The sequence below is a fragment of the Cervus elaphus genome, chromosome 19, assembly GCF_910594005.1.
Source record: "Cervus elaphus chromosome 19, mCerEla1.1, whole genome shotgun sequence".
In the NCBI taxonomy this organism is placed as follows: domain Eukaryota; kingdom Metazoa; phylum Chordata; class Mammalia; order Artiodactyla; family Cervidae; genus Cervus; species Cervus elaphus.
In genome coordinates, this window is record NC_057833.1 from 46,431,092 (window position 1) to 46,453,310 (window position 22,219).

At 33.9% G+C, this 22,219-nt stretch overlaps 1 protein-coding gene across 3 annotated transcripts in view; it reads right to left on the reverse strand.

Annotated features, from left to right (window-relative positions):
• Positions 1–2,028: 2,028 nt before the first annotated feature.
• The window catches only part of ACAP2 (ArfGAP with coiled-coil, ankyrin repeat and PH domains 2), a 156,359-nt gene continuing 136,168 nt past the window's right edge, over positions 2,029–22,219 (reverse strand). For all 3 annotated transcript variants that reach the window (XM_043873743.1, XM_043873744.1, XM_043873746.1), the window contains 8 exons: positions 21,435–21,526; positions 19,870–20,054; positions 18,644–18,736; positions 16,956–17,143; positions 16,439–16,548; positions 15,029–15,139; positions 12,709–12,770; positions 2,029–6,767 (listed from right to left, as the gene is read on the reverse strand). In XM_043873743.1, coding sequence (XP_043729678.1) covers positions 6,667–6,767; positions 12,709–12,770; positions 15,029–15,139; positions 16,439–16,548; positions 16,956–17,143; positions 18,644–18,736; positions 19,870–20,054; positions 21,435–21,526 — 942 coding nt within the window. In that variant the 3' untranslated portion in view covers positions 2,029–6,666. The remainder of the gene's footprint in view (positions 6,768–12,708; positions 12,771–15,028; positions 15,140–16,438; positions 16,549–16,955; positions 17,144–18,643; positions 18,737–19,869; positions 20,055–21,434; positions 21,527–22,219) is intronic.

Below are 22,219 nucleotides of genomic sequence, written 5' to 3' on the forward strand. Positions count from 1 at the left end.
GAAGCCACCACAATGAGAAGCCCACTCGCCCACAACTACAGAAACCCTACACACATCAGTGAAAACCCAGTGCAGCTAAAAATAGATAATTTTTTTTTAATTTTTAAATTAAAAAATAAAGATTCTGTTGGTGCTGTAGTCAGCAAAGTGGAAATTTTTTAAAGTGATAAATGGAGGAAGAACCTATAGATTTACAGACTCGAGATATATTAGCCAATTGCAATGAATGGAACTTACATAAATTCTGATTTGAAAAATCTTTTTTTTAAATAACACAAGATATTGAGGAATTTGAATATTGACTACAGTTTCATAGTTTAAGAAAGGTGATATAATTTTTTAAGAACAGTCCTTTTTCCCCCCTTTAACTTCTTTATATTGAAGTGTAGGTGATTAACAATGTTGTGTCAGGTTCAGGTACACAGCGAAGTGACTCAATTATACATATACATGTATCTATTCCTTTTTAAAGTTTCTTCCCATTTAGGTTGTTACATAATATTGAGCAGAGTTCTCTGTATTGGCCAGTAGGTCCTTGTTGTATACACTGTCAACTCCAAACTCAATTATTCCCCCCTCCCCAATCCTTCCTGTCTAGTAACCAAAAGTACGTTCTCTGTTTCTGTTTTGTAAATAAGTTCAGTTCTCTAAGTCTGCTTCTGTTTTGTAAGTTCATTTGTATCATTTTTAAGATTCTGCATAAAAGCAATATACATATTTAGAGAGACATACTCAACAATTTGTTGAAATGTCTGGCACCTGTCTTAAAAAAATAGTGAAGAGGGAAAATGGGTACAAGTGTAGATAAAACAGTGTAAGCCATGAACCAATAGCTAATAAAGTTATCTCTACTTTTCTATGTTTGAAATTTTCAATAAAGACTTTTAAAAATCCTCCCAAAAGTGATGCAGATTACTTAAAGACTTAGAAACTTGTCCCTCATTTGTTAAATGAAAGCAGCAGGTGACAAAACAGTTTGACCCCACTGTATATAAATACACATATCCAAAGGTCTAGAAGGGTAAATACCATGGGAGTAATAGCATCCCCCACACTCCCAGTACTATCCAACAGAACTTCCTAGGGTGAATATATTCTATAATCTGCCCTGCTCAAAACAGTAGTCACTGGACACAAAGCTAGCAGCTCTGACATGTGGCAATTCAACACATGAAGTGCAGTGAAGTTGCTCAGTCGTGTCCAACTCTTTGCAACCCCGTGGACTGTAGCCCACCAGGCTCCTCCGTCCATGGGATTCTCCAGGCAAGAATACTGGAGTGGGTTGCCATTTCCTTCTCCATCAACACATGAACTCAACACTTAATTCAAATTTTAATTAAATTTCAGTAGACACATGTGGCTAGGAGGTACCATATTAAACATCACAGGCAAATGATGGAATTAGGACCGAATTCTTTTTGCTTATCATTAACCTTTCCTACAATGAAAAAGCACTGTTTTGTAATAAAGTAGGCGGTTTTCATTTAAAACATTTACTATCGGTTTGCATTCTCCTGGTCAAATAACTATTTATGAAAATGAAGTGAAGTGGAACAAAGTAAATTACATAGAATAGTTTTAGTGTCTGCTTTCACTTAACTTTTAAAGGAAAAGCAAAAGCAGGCAATTCACTTCCAGGTCTGTTCTTTTAAGCCTCTATTCCTTCAATCTCGATTCACGCAAAAACTTGTTTGTTTACTAAAAGGACTGAGTGTAAATGTGTTGCCTAGATTAGAAACTTCAACAGATATCTCAATCATAATGGCAAAAAAATTAGAGCTACAACATAAAAAGACCTTTGTGGCTTTTAGCTAATGAACTGGGAGCCATACAGCTCTGTGACAGGCAGAAGAAAACATTTAAAAAATCAAAACGGATTTCATGGTTGAAGCAATCAGCAAATAGGATCAATCTGGACCAATCTGACAGAGTAGGAAAGACACACAGAACTGAAAATATGAAACACATGAGTTGACAGGTATATCTGCAATTGTGGTTCACAATAAAGTAGAAGTCTGAACACAAAAGAACTATGCCAGAGGTGAGATTTTTATTGACTTGACATAATTTCTTGGCATACAAAGAATTTAATCAGGTAAATATTTACAATTCTTACATAATGTACATCTTAGAATAACTATAAAGATAACATACTTTGTTCCATTTACAGTGACATCCTATAGTAAAACTACATTCATGAATTAGATACAAATAAATCCTCTACATGCTAATAAAAACTAAATGGATTGTTGGTTATACATTCTTTAAAATCTATCTTTTCACAGGTAGCAGGAAATATTACATGTAATAAGTCTTTATGACGGGAATGATCCAGAAATATCATGAAGCACAAGTAAACACATAGAGGAAAGTAGCTCATCATTTCTAAAAGTTAACCTTTAGCCTTTGTGTAAAATAAATGGTGCCAATATTCTTTATAATGTAGAGAGCTTTCCCTGTTTAAAATGAATATCCAAAAGGCTGGGAAGTATGCTGAGGAAAAATAAGAAAACCTAGTACATAAGGTAGTGAAAAGAGCAATGTAGAGAAAAGTTTATTTAATCAAATCTTGCTTTCTTCCCATTATCTCATTTTAGGAGATAAATTTATGGAAACAGAAAAGGATGCCCACAACATTGTATTTATAGATGTCAAGATTTGACCAAACTGAATCCATGCCCCTTTTAGCTGTCTTCATTTAGAAGAATCAAGAAATTGGTAAGCATATGGTGGATTACAATTACCTTTACAACATTTTGCCTTTGTCAATGTTTGTTATTGCAAAAATATAAAATTCCCTACAATTTGATGTCTTCAAACCTTAATCTATTTCTTCAGAGTAATTTTATATCCAGGTTTTCCAGAATATTTGGAGTCTTTTTTTTTTTTACCAAAACAAAAGGAAAGCTGGCAGTCATTATTAGACTGCTGATTTATAATGATTTCAAATCATTTCATGATATGAGTGCCTCTTGACTACTAGTCAGACAGGGTTCTGGTGTCAGCTATGCCACCAACCAGCAAACAGAGACCAGCTCTGTGAAACAAGAGCAGCAGCCCATGATCAGAGAAGAGACAATGCTGGTGATCTCAGAAGTCCAACCATGAGGATCCCGCAAGATAAACTGAAGGCAAGGCACACTGGGAGGAGCTGTGCGAACAGTATAGGGAAGACCGCTGTTATAGTTTCACTTTGTTTCATCCAACCCATTTTATTTGTGAGGCGCTCTGACTTCAAAGAGTAATGATTACTAGTCAGTGCTCTTTCCACTATATCATGTAGGTCTGAAATCATTTTAGAAAGACAATTCTATAAAAATATAGCATTTTCCAGCTCATGTCCACAGTCAAAAGTGCCATCAAACAGAAAAGTTAATTAAACAATATATGAGTGATAAGGGAATGTCTTATTCAAAACGGATAGTAAATTTAGTCTTAAATACAATTGTTTCTTGTGATCACACTTCACATGTGTAAAATTATATTTTTAAAATACTGCTTAACGCATCACAAATATAAGTTGTCCAGACTGTAAAAGTATGTGTTTTGTCAAAATGCACTCATGAAGAACCAAAGTAATATTTCAAATAAAATATATATGTTTTACAAAGTAAACACTAAAGTTGATTAAAATATACAATGAAGACCAGTATAAATTAGGCAAACACTGTAATATAGTGAATCCCTGGAAATCTCTGAATTTGTAAGAATTGTACCAAAGGTAATTTTTTAAAACCTTAGAAACCTTAAACATGTTAAGTGTTACAATGAAAAGTTACAAAGAACTACACAATTACCTTTAGTCTAGTTCTAACATGAAACTGCACTGTATAAATTCCTCATAGTACTGCTACTCTTATTTTGAGACTATTTTAAATCAAACTTTTAAGCTAATAAGCTAATAATGATTAATGGAATAATAAGGGATCTGAAACTAAATACCAGCAGATCACCTAGGGAAAGAAAACAAAGGACAATCACATTGATTTTTGAAGCCCAAGACTATAACTAACATTGTTTACACTGTAACTGATCATACTGTACTGAATAATTCACAGCATAATAAAACTCAGATTTGTTACATACTATAGAAAAGCTGTTAGTTGACACAGTTAATTCACCTTGGTTAAAAGCCAACCTACTCTGTAACTACTTGTAACTTATTAATTTACTTTAAAACTTGGCTGTTACTACTGCATCATTTCTGCCAAATTTAATCCAAATTGGGTTTTGGCATATTCAAGAAACCAAGCCACAGAAATCTATTTTTCAATGTACAAACTCCCTACACTGTTAAAGATTTCACTTTCACTTTCTTTGAAGATTTTCTGAAGATATTCAGAACCATGATCATCTTTAGTGTACTTCAAATACATCTCTAACAATTAAATTTAAGTAGACACTAATTACTGCCACATTAACAACTCATGCCTGAAGTCACAGAAGTTAAGAGTCTCTAAGAACTGCTTTCACAACCAGAGACCCCAGAGGTGATCTGGAGACCAAAGGCTGGATCCAAAATGAAAACTACCTAGGCTCTTCAGATAAAGAACAAAAGGATTCCTAGGATCAAAACTGGAATAGGCACTACAAAGGAAAAGTGAGGCTCTTGTTTTTTCTTTCTTTTTTCTTTCTTCCTCTGTTTCTTTCTTTCTTATCTCAATATATTTCCTTCTCCTTGAGCTTTCTGGACAATTAATTTCAAAGTACACTAACAAAAATGCTACAAATCAGACTTTTGCAAAGCCGGGTGGTCTTTGACTCAGATTTCAGGGAAGATTTAATGTTCTTGTTATTGTTGCAATTAAAATACAAGGTTTTGGAAATTAGCCTTTCCTTAGAAATAATCCATACATATATTTTTTACCTTTATCTAATACATGGCAGTTATTACTAAATAAGCATTATATGCATGCAATTTGGTCAAACAAATACAGAACCTTTTCTGTGATGTGAATTTATTTCAGTATAATTCCTGTTTTGATTCTGATTTGATGTTCAGTCAACTTAGAAAACTCTACTTACTGGTGGGAAAATGTTAGGAAATTTATTATATACCCAATGAAATATAATTTCTCTACTTATTTGGTAACTCAAGTTTAAAAACCTCTCACTACTTACATATAACTTGAAAAAGAAAATTAAACTTAATTATGACAATATTAAAAATAAACCATAAGGCAAATTACTTATTTTACACTCCTGACGAGAGGTCAATCAAAGATGGAATCAAACAAATTTGTAGCATATACATAGAAAATTAACATTTCCATAGTATAGCATATCTGTCCAATTCCATAGTATTTTGGAATTCAAGGGTCTGTGATTCATGTAACCAAATACTAAAGCTACATGTGCTGTGCTTAGTCGCTCATTCGTGTCCGATTCTTTGCGGCCCCGTGGCCTACAGCACCCCAGGCTCCTCTGTCCATGGGATTCTTCAGATAAGAATACTGGAGTGGGTTACTGTGCCCTCCTCCATGGGATCTTCCCAACCCAGGGATTGAACCCAGGTCTCCCACATTGCAAGTGAATTCTTTACCATCTGGGCCACCAGGGAAGCCTACATAGATGCTATAATTTAAATGAATGTATACCATGTACAATAAGTACATAGGATAGATGTTAGAAGAATTAAAAAGCAATTTATTGCTGTATATTTTAGTATAATCTTAAAAAATGAGTCTTTTTTTCTCCTTTTACAGAGAGATTTTCCTTTCACTAGGAGCAACAGCAAAAATGTACCTTGAAAAGGACACATTTCAAATATAAAAATGTTCTACATTATTTTTGTCAACTTTTCCTTTGATAGTTACAATCTGATGAAAGCATAATTTTGCAACATTTAAGTAACCTTTGAAACACAGTTTTATTACATCAATAAAATTGTCAAGGTTTTAGGAAATCAACCCAACATTGAAGAACTATAACTTCTATGAGATCCTTTTGGTAACGGAAAAAAAAAATTGTCAACGGTTTCTTTTTTGCTTCTTGAAATGGAATAAATCTAAAGGACTGAGTTATATCAATCTGTACAGCCACTGTATGTATGTTAAAGTACTGGACAATAATGTGAGGGATAAACTACATTTATGAGGAAATGGGGTCATGTATCCTCTAGTTCTAATAATTAAATTACATATTGTGTATATAATAGCTACCAAGAAAAAATAAAAACAAAAACTATTTTGAACCACCAACATCCAGGAAGCTAAAGCAAAGACACATTCTGGAATCAGGCAGGACATCAGGCTCCCCACTTGATGCTGACAGGCTTGACTGAACAATCCTGGGCACAGTGCACAGAAGAAAAACATCAATGCCATCATTCATTGGGAAAAAAAGATTATTCTGTATAAATTCTTAGCATCTTGTAACCTAGAGATGGCCTAAGTCCAGATTCAACTTTCCTCTATAAAAGACAGCCCTTTAAACAGGCTTTTAAAAAATAAAATAAAATAAGTCTTAAAGTAGGTTCCTCTCCCAACTGCTAAGAGATCTATGTTTTGATTTATAAAAATATCAATGAATGGGTATCTTTTCTCCAAACCGCTCAATAGCTACTAAAAGTAAGTAAGTAGAATTAAAGCAGTAAAAATATGTGAGTTTCAGATATATACATTAGGGGGTCACGAGATTTACTACTTTCCCCAGTCTAAAAAAAATTCAAAATTTCTGTGAATCTTGCTGGAAACGATTTAGTTTCTCTGGATTATTGGATGCCATTTGGGAGAAATCACGAAAAATGTCCTGGTAAGTTTCATCACCTGCATCAAAGTAAAATAAAAACACTTTTAAAAATTTATATTAAAAGTATTAATGAAACACATTCACTTTATGACTAGTAACTATTTTACAATTCATGATAATAAAACTTTGTTCGATGAGCATTTTTTGAAGAAAAAAGACCAACTAAATGTAAATGCTGGATAAGTATATAATGGAAGAAAAAAAAACTATACCTGAAAAAAGCACCTCAGATGCAGCCACAGAGGAAAGTTCAGAGTTAGAAAAGAGCAAAGACGCAAGTGTTTTAAAGCAAGTAAAGAAATACATTTATTAACACACAAGAAATAAAAGTCATCCTAAATGAGGTATAATAAACAAGGCATTCTTTAAATAAATATTTCCTTTGATCAAGGCCAAGAAAAGATCAAAAACAAATATTAATGCTTCTGATGGATGCAAGTTAGTAGCAGGACAAAACTGATAACCAGGTGGGAAATTTTAATATTATATCTTAATTAAATCTTAAATAATAGGTGAAAAAGTCTTTATTCAAACTTTAATGCTTAACTAAAACTAATGCACTTAATCTACTCTTTAACTAAGCTTATAAAATAATAAAGCCTAGAAAATGACTTTAAAATCATACTTTCACATTTAGTCAATAGTTAATTTACTGTAGGTCATTTGAGCAAGGATGCTATGACAAAAGGGGACTAAATATCAAAGACATCTGTTAAATTAGAATAATACATATGTTGGTTGGTTGTATATGTGCTCAGTCGTGCCCGACTCTTTGTGACCCCATGGACTGTGGCCCACCTGGCTCCTCTGTCTTGGGATTCTCCAGGCAAGAATACTGGAGTGGGTTGCCATTTCCTACTCCAGGGAATACATGTGTATATACATACAATATGCTTGTAGAGAAGATTATAGACACTGATATTATAGCAGATTGAAGACTATTTTTCTTGTGATGAAAAACTAAATATATACACACATATAGGCTAACTCTTCAGACAAAAGATTTATATAAAATGAAATCTTATTTTCAAGTTAAATCATTCATCATGAATGCTTCATTAAACATATTACTTTTATACAGAGGCTTGTCATAATTCTGTTTTCAAGATTTAGACTGTCAAATACTGGTTTAGGTAATTATTGTTAAAGCATGGTTTTATAATTATTCCCCAAAAGATACCTTGCATCCATCTTATTATACACTCATTGCTACAGTTGTTGTTAATAGTGCAGTAAGTTTCGTCAGCTTTTAAAAAGTGAGATTTTTTGAGGCAATAGATGTCATACCAAAAGCTAGAGAATTAGAAAAAAATCAGGGGAAAGTGATAAAGATCTAGTAAAAAGGTCTAACAGCATAACTCAAGATTTTCAATAAAAAATTTTTTAATGCTTTTAATATTTAGTCAATGTAAAAAGCAAGTTATTAAAATCTCTATATAGTTTTTCATTTAGCCCTGGAAATTTTCTCATGACCTGAATCAATCACTTTAAAAAGAAAAAATACAATAAGAAGAGAAGCCTAATAGGTTGACTAAGAGTAACATCTAACTCATATATTATTGTAACTAAAACAATAAAGGGTGATATGCTGGAACAACTGGTAAGACAATCCAATTACACCCATGTTTCATTTCATAAAAGTTTACCTCCACATTAGAAGACAAACTACAATCTATTCCCATTTTTAGGCATTCTAAAATATATAAAATAAACTAAGAGACAAACATTAAACATCAATTAACAAACCATACAAAATATTTAAAAGTTTTTCTTATTCTTAGATGTTGAATTCAAATATTTAAAATATTTATTGTAAACATTATAAATATTTTAAAAATACTATTTAAACTGGAGAGTCTGGAATCTTACTTTCCAAGAAAGTGTAAAGTGCAGATTATAATACAAAAATACCACACTGATTTTACCATCCAACACCAGAAGGAACTTAAAAGGCACACATTATACATTCAAGAAGAAATAGGAAGAAGGATCTAGCAGACGCTAATGCCGAACAGCTTACAGATAGCACCAGATGAGCAGTCAATCTTAAGTATTACAACAGTACAATGGCAATATATGGCTTCTACTATTAGCAATGCATATTTTGTATAACAAGCTGTGGGATTTTTTTTTTCTTTTTGTGGTTTTCCAGTTTTTGTTTTTAAATTATCTAGTACCTACTACACAAGTGCATTTTAGTAGAACCATTGTACCATGCAAAACAGATTATACGATTTTTTTTATTCACTGAATTAAATGCTTCCTTGAAGGAAAGGGTTGGTGCTACACTAATCATTGGTTTCACTTACTGAATACATTTTAAAAGAGTTAATACAACACAAAAGGAAGTCTTACCTTCACACACATACACAAAACTTTTCAGTAATATTCAGTTTCTAACCAAATATTAATTAAGGGACTATCAATATAATACCTTTCTTAGGCCTCAAAATGTGTTGTCAAAAAGCAAACATGACGTAACAATAGTGACTAAGATATTTAATATAGTTAACACAAATTGAACTACAAATTGAACTTCAATGTGATTCTTTAAATACAATTTTGATCATTCAGAATGTTTCCCATGGCAAATATAACTTGTCTACACTAGAATACATAAACGATAACCCAGAATATGTTGCCCTGGAAAGTTCATAAGTACATTTGACAGTTTATTATAAACAATAAACAACTAACCACCCAATATTTGAAATACTAAGTTAAATTCTTTAAATTACTTAATCACATTCTATTTCTCTTCAGCAAGCTAACTTCTATGTGCTTGGACAATTCTGAGTTTCTAAAATGTGGACTGCTATATTTCCACTGATGGTTTAAAATAGTGTTTGATTTTTGGTATTCAGAATAAACACTGCAACAGCAGCTATGATCCAAAATTTTGCTAATTTTGCTCTTAACATGTACCCCCCTCAAAGATACGGCAGCATGGGAGACCCTGCTCCCAGGTGATCCGTGATGACCCTGCCCCTCTGGACTGATCACAGCTTCCTTTTTGTAACTGACTGGATCAATGATCAGTCTTCACAGGCAGTATACTCACATAATTAATAGTGGTTCACTAAAGCAATGATTTTCAACTGGTTGAAAAACTCTGCCAACAATCAAGAGGAGTCATAGAGCCAGAGACCGTGGGAACCACCAAACTAGTTTCCAACAATTGAGAGTAGGATGTGAAATTGCACGCATCCACCTAGTCCTCCTAAGAGTCGTAGGAACTGACAAGAAGGGATACATCTTCCCCTCAGGAAATGTGTGCTCTTGGGTCACGCTGCAAAAAACAGAAAGTCTCAGGTCCTTAGGGTTGTAGATAGAAAGTTCAAAAGTGGGGTTTCCTAGAAACAGGTCCATGATTCCCAAAGATTATATCTGAGTCTTTTAAATGGAAGAGATCTTCATAATGAAAAGACTGAAGATACCTGCATTTTAAAACTACCCAGAATTCTGAGGGTTTCCATCTATTGCTAGGCAACAACAACAACAAACGATCTAACTAAAACAACCAACCAAAATCTATGAGAGGGAAATTTACAGTGATAAGCAAAGAGGAAAAGAGACTGGCCGCCTGAGCAAAAATGTCTGCTCTCCAAAGACTCACAAAGGAAAAGGCCCAGGAGCAACTGCTGAGCCATTTCACCAAGTCACCTGTACAAGTATAAAGTTGTTCTGCTTTAAATACGAGACCACCTAAATGAATTTAAAATCTACTTATTACGAAATGCGAATCTCATTTTATTCTGCTGGTATACCATTTCCAGACTTCTACTCTTTTTTTTTTTTTTTAATCTTTTCTAAACTAAGATTTGACTGTAGCAGGAAAGCTTGCTTTTTTCTTCTTTTTAAATAAGCCTTTTTTTTTCCTTCAAATTTTCATTCAAATAAATTGGAAAACTCTTATATTTTTCTACTGTTGAGCAGAAGGTGCTGTGCTGTGTACTCAGACATGTCCGACTCTTTGCGATCCCGTGGACCTTAGCCCACCAGGCTCCCCTGTCCAAGGAATTCTCCAGGCAAGAATGCTGGAGTAGGTTGCCGTTTCCTTCTCCAGAGCAGACGGTATATACTCATAAACTTATACATAAAATGACACTGAAAGAACCACTTGAATGCTTCCAGATAGGGGCAGAAGACCTACAGTTTAGATGGAATTAGAAGCTGCAAGAACATAAGAGGACCTGTCCTTTCAAAGCATCCCAGCTCCAGAGAAAAGTCACCCACTGACCTTCTGAAGCTGGGTGCAGTTTCATCAGTAAACACCCTAAGGAAAGAGAAGCTGACCAGACATCTACATTGAAAATGTCAAGGGAAAAAAACTGTTTAACCTAAAATCCTGAAATTCACTCTTATCTTGACTATCAGGTTATATTCTTTGAATAACTTTTATTTTAAAGTGCTTAAACACAAAGGCCTCAAAAATGGCCTAGTAATACTATCACTTAGGTATATCTGTTACAAAATTATAACATTTTTAAAGTCTAACATTCAAGTTTAAAACAAATGGGTGAAATTCAGAATTAATGCTGAGACTTCACCCTTTATCAGCATTCTTACATCTTGGTACTTCATGAATCAGTCATATTGTTTGATCCATAGGATTAAAGTGGGACACTCTAGATTAGAAGTATCTAGCTAAAGTGCCTCTATTCTCAAAGTTCGTACTTGTTCCCTATTAAATTAGACCCCCCAAAAGTAATAAATACAGTCCTCTTAGAAAGGAATGGTCCCATATATCTTAGTTATATATATATATAAATTGGGTTAAAATAAAAGTAAAGTAAAATAAAAATAAAAGTAAAAATGCTGGCTAAAGCTAGCATAAAGTACAGAAATTTCAAAACACACTTAAACAGGAAAGATAGATGATATTACAAGCCACCTTTAAAATATTAATACTGATTGAAAATAATTAAACATACTCACTGAGAACTGAACAGTCTCAATTATTTTAGTCATGGATTCCTAAAATTTTTAACCAGCATGTATATGAATTTAAAACAGATAAATTAGTAATTCATATACTCAAATTCATGAAACTGAAGATCCAATTATTACTCTCTTCTTTGTGAAGAATGTCTAATCAGGATGTGTTCATCAAAGAAAGAAATCTGATCAGCAGCATTTCTTAATTTTCTTACATCTCGACTCAAAGATAAAAATTACGCAAAATGAGACTTGAGCTGGTCCTGAGTTGAGATTTCTTACATCTACTTTGCCATCAAGTTCACAAAATACCGCTTGAAATACTTCCATTTATCCAACAAACATTGTACAATTACTTAGGGCAAAGCTACAAAATAAAATTGGACCTTTTCCCACTACCTTTTAAACTAACTCTATTCCCATTATGGACTTTTTTACCTACTGGTAAACTTTACTTTTAAACCTTTAACTCATTTTTAGGTCAAATACAGAACTCTTAATTCAATAAACGTTGTCTAGGTATTTTCCCTAGTGACTTTTTATATGTCAACACATAGTGATTTGTCTTTTTATTCCCTGAACACAATTTATAGAAATTCCCTGAATAACAAAAAGAAAACAACTCTGTTATATTCACTTGACAGCCAAAAAGAAAATGACTGTTGTGCTGCTTTAAGTGTATAAAGATACATTATCATTCCATTCACCTCACTGGAATGTATATGGAAGACATCTGTACAGCAGATAAAGAAGTCAGTAGCCAGAGTTAAATACAGCAAGTAAATGTGTACTGTAACAGGAATAGTTATGGAGTTTTAAAGGCTCAAGAGTGAGCCACTCCCAAGAATTCAGTAAGTACAGTACATAGCTAACAACTCACAATTTACAAGTAGTTTATAAAAACTCTATATAGTATTGTTAGTTTGCTAAAGAACTATGACTCTTCCAATTGTAAACTGATAAATTCCTGGATGCATTTCTTATATTGCATTTCAGTATGGTTATTAGTAGAATATTGACCTGGCTGTCCATACAGTCCTTCTGATTCCCGCATCTCTTCATTCATTCTTGCTAAACGTAACCTAAAATTAAAGAATGTTTTAGGTAAGTTATACAATATAAATATTTATAAACTACTGAATTATATACAACTAAGACACGTACTCATGTAATTTTTTCTTTTACCAGTTATTTGGCCTGAAACAAAAGGACTTTTATTTATTAGACCCAACAATCTGAAATACAAAGTAAACAATTCTCATGACAGAAGACAATAAAAGATTTCTAAAAAGTGAGTTTCAGTTTTAAGCAGGTTCCTGGCAGCACCACCAGCAGCTTGCTTCCTCCAGACACACAGAATTCCTGACTTCTAACTCAACCTGTCAGACTTTAACTGCCAACCTTCGAAATTATTGCTTCTATAAAATGGAAGCAATAGCCTGTCATAAGTTCAATCTGGTTCATCCTAAGGTTTGGTAGTTCCAAATGTATAAATAGCATGTGTTATCTATAAATACTGGGGATATATTCTGACATACAGACATTATAATAAATGACCATAGGCTACTAAGAGTTTCCCACAGTTACCATATTGATTATACATTCTTTTTGGGTTATTTACATGGCAGCAGGAAGACCTATAGCACTGGTTTAAGAAAATTAGTGAATTTCCTCTCATTTTCTTACTAATTTCAAGCAACATTTTGAAACACAAATGTTATCTGTGGTGCCCCTCTCCTACTCTTTTGCCTGTCCTTCAGGCCACCAAATACTCATTATCCTTCCAGACTTCCATCACCTTCTAATATGCTCTCTTTGGCAACCGCAGCATCTGAGACAGGCTGTTTTTTATCTTCAAAGTACCACAATTTGCTGCCATTTCCTTTCTCAACCATTGTGTGAACTCGTAACAGCAAGATAAGTAAGTCTCCCTTTTTGGTATTTGAACCTTTCAGAGAGGCTGCCTATTTCAATAAATTTTATTTTTTTTTAATTTAATAAATATTTATTAAGCACTTAATGTATACAAGGAAACATGAGATATGACAATCCAATAGAACAGGAAATTTTACACATAAAAGTGAAACTGACAGTCTCAAGTAAAACAAAATGAGAAAATTTAGAGAATTTGGGAACATATTTTGGGGAAAGAAGGGCCACTACTATAAGAATTGCCTGGGAAGCTGCAGCCAGGGTTAATGTAATTTCTCTATATCACTCCTATCTTTTCTTTAATAACTTAGCTTTCTCCAATGTTAAGTCTACAATGATTTAATAGATCTAAATTTTCCTACAATAGTCTCCACAATAACAATAAACCCTCCAGTGAGGAAATGAAGCTAGGTACAGAGAAAATACATTTTTCTCTTTTGGTTTTTTGTTTTGTTTTAGTCTGGCAGGGGTCAGGGAGGGGTGATATATGGCAAGAATTCTCAGTGGGAACTCTGGAGTTCAAGATAGTCAAGGGAGTCCCTCTTTGTAACTGACTGAAATTCAGTGGTGTAAATGGAACTATCTTTATTTAGTTAACAGAGAACGAACAATCATGGGCTTCTTTCAGAATAGAAAGAAAAAGTGATTCATACAACCCGTGTTTGAGACTTCCTACATAACGGTAAAGGACAGGTGACAACCACATTCCTAGATTTCCAGTGTAATAAACAACTTTGATCTAAGATCAAAGACCTCAAGGTTCTTTAACAGGTCATATTAATTTATATTCAAACACTCCAAAACAAATCTTTTTACCTCAAAATAGAGTACTCTTGTGAATAATTTTTTTAAAAAAATAATCACAAACAGGTCCCCTAAGTATCAGTGCACAAAGGCAATGCAACTGCAAGTTACTAACATCAATGCAATTGCATTCCCTGCTTATAATCCTCTATTCTTGAGGTAGTTAGTAAAATTGCCTGTTACTAACCAATCCAACCCTCACCCCAGTACTGCACTGAGAGTTAAAGAATCCAGTTCAGAAAAGTCAGTTATTCTATTCCTACTGGCCAGGAAGTAAAACAAAAGTGGCTAAGCACACAGAGTTTAGAGACAGAATTCTTGGTTTCAAATTTCAGCTCCACCATTTACTAGTTTCTCAAATTATCTGTAGCTTGGCCTCCTTATAAAATGAGGCTGGTAATAATAAAACCTTCCTCATAGGGTTGAGGTGGGAACCAAGTAATTTCATGTATATAACATGCTTCATACATTTAATGTGCTTAGAAAAGTAAATGGCTTCTAGTAAATAACCAAGTTTAAATTTCACACCTACACAGGAAACTCTATGTTAAAACCCTGTATAAGCAATAAAATGTATGGGAAATAATCATGTGAAAACACTTACAAGGTCACTATATCAGCATTGGCTGCTTCCACAGCTATACTCAAAGGGTCCTTCCCTTCTTCATCAGTGGCATGTTGATTGGCACCTCTTTTTAGAAATAAACATACCTGCCTGATATTGCCAATAAAAAATAAAATTAGTATTCAGCTTAAAAAATAAAAAGCATTATTTAAAGATATAACATCTTCATTAGGAAATTCTTGATTCATTCTACAAAGATTTATTTTATTGACTATTGACTCTAATAATAAAAATCTACATGATCAACATTTTATAAATCTCAAGGTATTTTCACATTTAATCTGGTAATACATAGTATAGTGGGATGTATAAATTATGGCCCCTACCCTCAAAGAATATTATAAAAAGGTGTACACAGATACCTAGAAACTTAAATAAAAAGCACTCAAGGTCATTATCGAGGAAAAGAAGGAAGCCAAGGCAATGTTAACATCATAAAATATTAATGCTAATACAATAGCAACAAATGAGAAGTAATCTTGCTGCTGTATTCCTCACAAATATTCATAACTTCAAGAAACTGACAAAAATGAAAAAATGATAAATGGAGTCTATGAAGTAAAATGGGAATAATCATGATTAAAAAGAAAATAAAAGGATGAGTTAAATATAAGATTTTATAAAGAAGAGTTTTTATGGTAAAGTTATTGAACTGAATCTTCTTGCTAATAGAGGGGAAGAAAACAAGCTAGGATGAAAATAGAAGATTAGTTATAAATAAACATTAGAAAAGGACAGCTTCTTGCCTGTCCAGGTAATAAAGATTGCAGATCCTGAGGTATTTTATAAAAAAAAAAAAAAAAATGACCTTTGATGCAAATATATAAGGCCAAATTTTGAGTTTATTTGTATCCTCTAGTAGAAAGCCCATTGTATGGCTTTATTGTTCTGTGGATCTAAACACTGGTCCAGAAATCACAGCATCAATAGCACAAAATAAGAATTAACTACTTTGTAGGAAAACTAAAATTTACAAAGTTACAAAATTTCCCCCAAAAGTGTGTGCTATGTACATAATGTATAAATACAGAAATACTGTATGTATTTATACTATAAATACATACAAACACATTAAATTGTCTTTTAAAACTGCCAAAATTTCAGTGACAGTTTTAAATTCTAAGAGATCTATGTAAATAATTAGTAAAGTTCAAAGTAAGTCTGTTAATTTTCTTATTGACAAACAACAGTATTACTGTTACTTGTTGAACAGTAATAGTATTTTTTCCTGAAACTTTTTTAAATTTCAGGTTCTACTGTGACAATGTAAGTCACAGAAAGTATCACCTTACAAACTGTACCTAATGATCTTCACTGAAGAGCAAAAGATTATTTCAAAATAATTTTTTCAAATAAAATATACTCAAATATATAAGCACAACAGTTTACCCCGTGTGCCCCAAGACGGTGGCATGGTGCAGTGGTCCCCGTCCCTGCACATCTCTTTGGTTCACATTAGCACCATTCTGTAGGAGAAACTCGCATGTAACCAAAGAGCCCTGAGAAGGAAAAAAGAAGACAACAATGGGCAAAAAGTGAATGACAATATATTTCTATTAAAAACAGAGTATTTACTTTACTCTAATAGCCAAAAAGAGAAAATGCCCCCCAGCAAAAGCAGAGAAATAATAAATTATATTATTTTCTTCCCAAGAACTACTTCTAACTGGGATTCTATTTGCAGTCTGCAATCTAGCAAAACCCACTACTTTCATTACTAGAATTCCCTTCCATGAAGAAGAAAAACTGAACTTACACAAAACGATATTCAGAAATCACTACTAGCTGCTGCTTCTATTTTCCAACCCACCTCTTAAAGCAAACAATAATGTAAAGTTATGCTCAAAATGAATTATGATTTTTTATGTTCTATTACCACTGAAAACTTGAATTTACAAATTCATACCCCTAACACAGCCTGAATAAGTGGTGTTGCTTTGTTTTCCTCGGAATTAGACCAGTTCACATCTGCGCCGTGAGCCAAAGCCTCAGCCATTTTAGGAAGATTTTTTTCGTATGAAGCCCTATAAAGCTGGAGTCCTGGATTAAGATGTTTAGAGTCAAGAAACACAGAAGAATCTTGCCTTTCTGCCTCTGAAAAACAAACACAAATAAATAAAAATGAGCCCTTGGCAAGGAGGGAGAGAATGGGAAGTCACTGCTTCTTATTCTTTATAAGGTAAGAATTCTGGGGACAGATGGTGGCGATGCAGCACAAAGTGTGAACGACTTAATACCACTGAGTGGACACCTGAAAATGGTTAAGACGGTAAATTTTTATGTTATGTGTAACTTACCACAGCTTTTTAAAAAATCAAACTCTTACTTGTATCACAGTATGAAGTTGTGATGTAAGATTTTCACAAAGGTACCTTATTTCCTGTAGACTAACCACTCCCCACAGCCTTCTTCTCTTTTAAATACATTGACTAGTACATCAGGTCTCTGTGATCTTGCCAGTATCTGACATGTAGGTAGATTACTCTGTATTAAGACTAAAATTAGATACGTGTAAATCTATGGCTGATTCATATCAATGTATGACAAAACCCACTGAAATGTTGTGAAGTAATTAGCCTCCAACTAATAAAAAAAAAAAAAAGAAAAAGACTAAAATTAGGTATCTGACTGTAAGTCTGGACTTAGGGACTCAGAAGACGCAGTAACAACCCCAAAAGAATTTCACTACTAGACCAAACCTCACTTTATTCCTGGGACGGCCCAATACCATCACAATTTGCAGTACAAGCAGTTCAAATAAAATAAAGATGCTTTCATCGAGTGTTCTGCAAAATCAAAACCGCTGAAATCATAAAGGAGAGAATATAGGAGGAAAGTACAAGTTAGAAGAAAAACCTATAATTGGGTGGTGGGGGGTGGGAGTTGTGGGATGGAGGGTGGATTTGCTGATCTCTTTCTCCTGACAAGAAAAGACAGCCAGGGACTTTCCTCTTACAAGGAGGGTAGGAACCACCGGCCAATGCAGGGGACAGGGGTATGACTCCTGGTCTGGGAAGATTCCACATGCCGAGACGAGAAGCACACATGCCGATGTGCCCCAACTACTGAGCCTGTGCTCTGGAGCCCACAAGCTGCAACTACGAAAGCCCAAGCGGCTAGATCTAGAGCCTGTGCTTTGCAACAAGAGAAGCCACGGCACTGAGAAGCCTGCGCACCTCAGTTAGACAGCAGGCCCTACTCACCGCAACTAGAAGAAAGCCCGCGCAAAGAAAGCAATGAAGACCCAGTGCAGCCAAAAATAAATATATAAAATTATATATGAAAAAAGACAGTCCCCCAAAAGATAACAGGTAATAAGACATACAGTTCACGTGCATTAAAAATTACCTTTAGTTTTGACAAGTTACTTACAACACATGTCATGAGGCTTAGAAAAATACACAGCTAGTAAAGAACTTCCAAATATGAAAAGAAATAGCTGCTTTCTCATTCAGCAGTATTAACTGCTCCTTAGTACCTTCTAAAAGATTAACCACTTCCTTTAGAAACTATTCAATCAGACTTGGCATTTCACATTTCACATGCATTTTTCAGCAAACAATACAAATTAACACTGAATTTCACCAAACTCACCAGGTTCATACAAACTATTGGCTGACACTGTGGAGGGTAAAGATTCTCTTCCATCATCAGAGCTCTGCTGGATTCCACTGTCATTACTTTTGACTGTTTTAAAGAAAAACCAACTAGAGGTTAAAGTTTTGAACCATTAAGAAAAAAGTCCCACAAACAACGAGATTTTAAAATGAGCTCAGAAACATCAACATGAACTCAGCCAACCACCAGAATAAACTTTTCACAATTTTAATTCTTTGGCACACTTATCAAAACATGAATCAACCATGAAGCCTAGAAATAAACTTATTTTCAGAGTCATAACATATCTCATTCTCATTACCCCAGAGTGTGTCAGGGACATTAAAGAGTTAATTTATCATATGATGGTAAGCAATGTGCAATTCTGAGACAATGGGTAACATCTAGAGAAATGGCCACACCACACAATGACCACTGGCACAGACTTGGAATGCTCCACAAGAGTAGTACTTACTACTACGTAGTTTTGAAGAAGTATCAAAGTAGGAGAAGAGTGAATCTAGCTCATCAGGACAGAAGAGAGACTCCCGCCTGGCCTCGTCGCTATTTACAGCAACCACTGGGGACATGCAAGTTAGCAAAGCACAAAGCAGGCCGTAAGAAGGGAAGAGGGCAGGAAAAAACGTTATTGGGAAAAATTTAGGAGGGAAAAACAGGAAGGATATTAGGTGGTTAATCAGATATTTAGGGCTTTTTGCATGATAGATCTGTAATTCCCATCTCCCCTTGCATTTTAAGCAGTTTTATTCCCTAGAATAGACACATTACAGTCGACCCTTAAACAACACAGGTTTAAATTACGTGGTCCACCTATACACAAATTTTTTTTCATTACAAAATACTACAGTACCACATGATCTGGGATTGGTGGAACTCACGGATGCAGAACCAGTGATACAGAGGAACTGCAGAGACGGTATGGAGGCAGCACGTACATGAAGGGCCAACTAAAAACTACATGTAAATTTTCAACTGAGTGGAGAGTTGGTACCCCACCCCCTGAGTTTTTCAAGGGTCAACTGTATGTAGGAATGTGAATTACCAGGACACTCTTTATATTTAACTATTTTAAAGACAGAAATCCAATTTTTCCTTAGTGTATATAGAAGAAGATGTGTTTTCAGCATTTAAAAAATATACAACAGCTACTAATTCAGAAATTACAAAAGCGACTTATACAAACAACAAATAAACTGTAATACCTGAACTCTGAGGAGATGCTCTAATTTGTTCACTTGGCCCAAGTTTAGAAATGCTCAGCCTCTTTTCTTCACAACTTTTGGAGACAATCTTTTTTTCCTGCTCAGGAGGTGATGATGACATAGAGTATTTATCCACAAATTTCCTCTCCACATATTTTGCTCTGATATACGCCTCTTTCTCCTGTCTGGTTGGTATATATAAAAATGTCATGATGTTCTGCTTAATCTCTTGGCATGGCCAATAGTGAAAAGAAGTCATTACATACTGAATTTTTCAAAGAAAGTCACTAAACATAATACTAGTTAAAACGTTTCATGTATTTGCAACATTCTGCAACATGTTTTCCTTCCAAATATTTAATGAACTACGATTTCATGTTTAAATGAATATAAATAATCAACCAACTGAAAAGTCACAAGTATTAACATAGCATTCTTATTCTCTTTATTTCTATGCTCATTCATTTCTAAACACATTCCCTGTTGCTTTTTAAAGAATGAAAAACAATACCAAAACACCATTAAAATTTATAGAAATTAACTTCAATTCTATTTTTACTCCAATAAATAATGTCACACACTGAATTATCACTAGTCATGACCATAAGTTTTCATAAGACAACTACTTTAACACAACACAGCATTTTTAACTTAAAGGGAACACAAAAAGGTATCACACTTAAAATTTTTGATTTAAGATACAACTATAAAACTTGTCAAGTTTCTTCTATACCTTTTCCTACCCACATCTTTCTAAAATGCCTAAGTCTTTGGCTAAAATAGGATATCTCTCAAGGGCTGAGATAACTCAAACACCATGGTTTTGCACAAAAATAAGAATCTGATTTAAATGGTATTGGTTTAGAGAGCATTAACTTTAAAAAATATTAATTATCATAAAGATAATAGTCAAATATAGGATTATGGCAAAGTTTTAATATCTAAGATAAAGAAACATAAAGAGTAAAAATAATATGAACAGCAAAACTAATTATCCACATTGAAGGCACTCTTTGCCACTTCATTCAATAAGTCTCCATGAACAGGCCTGGAAGTAAAACTTAAAACGCAGCAATTAAGTAAGTACTCTCCCTTACCAGAAGTCACCCTTTTCGACTGTAATCCTTCAATATAAAAATGCAATGTAGGAAATATGTAATTAACAAGTATTTGCTAAACAAAGTCAAAAATGTGAAAATTATTCATTGTAGGTATAAAAATTTGACCCTTGGAGACATTAATGAATAGATTATCTCTTTTTAAAGGCCTGCAACTAATAGAACTTTTGTCTACTTTACTTGCTAGTAAGAGGTTTTATATTCCTTTGCAGAGCCTTAATTTTTAAGCTTCTCTCTCATCTAGAGATTATAATTTATTATCTAACTATAAAATACAATCTAATTAACAAACCCAAGATAGAAACAGCCACATTTTAACCGAAGCAGCAATGATCTCTCTGAACCACTCTGTTTTAATATTACATATCAATTAAAGGGAAATAAAATAATAGCTATATTCAAGATGGGAGGGAATGAAGGAACATTTTAACACAACTGAAATAGTACCTTTGTCCTGGATGTGGTTTCTTTACTCCCATTTTTTCCAAATTAGCTTCATAAACTCTATTTATAACATCATTTCCCAACTCACACATAAGCTGTTTGGCAGAAAGACAGAAAATAAGCTATAATTTCCTAAAAAATACTATATTAATCCTTAAGCAAATACCTAATTCTTTGCAAGTTCTGAAAATGCATATATCACAATGATGCTGAAAATTAAAACAAAATGAAATGAGGACTGAAAGCCTTATCAGCATTTTTCCATTTTTCACCAGAATACCTCCCCTAGAAGATTACTACTCTTTAAGACAGGGTTTCTCCTCACACAACCTCTGCCAGAGTTCTATCCCTCCACTGTGGTTAGCACAAGGCTATATACTCACAACATCAGCTAAGTTAACCGAAAAAAAAAGAAGCCTAAGTCCAGACAGGTTAAGCTTTAAACAACTCAGAACTGAAGCAAACTATCTTCTCCTTGGGCTTCCCTGGTGGCTCAGACAGTAAAGAATCTGCCTGAAATGCAGGCGACCCAGGTTCAATTCCTGGGTAGGAAAGATCTCCTGGAGAAGGAAATGGCAGCCCACTCCAGTACTCTTGCGTGGAGAATACCATGGAGAGAGGAGCCTGGCAGGCTATATTCCATGGGGTTGCAAAGATTTGGACATAACTGAATGACTAACACACACACATTTTCTCCTCAGATTTTATTTACATTTCTAAATATTGCTTCAATATTTTTTAAAAAGTATCAGACAGATGTGTTTCAACTAAAATTTCTAAAATGAATC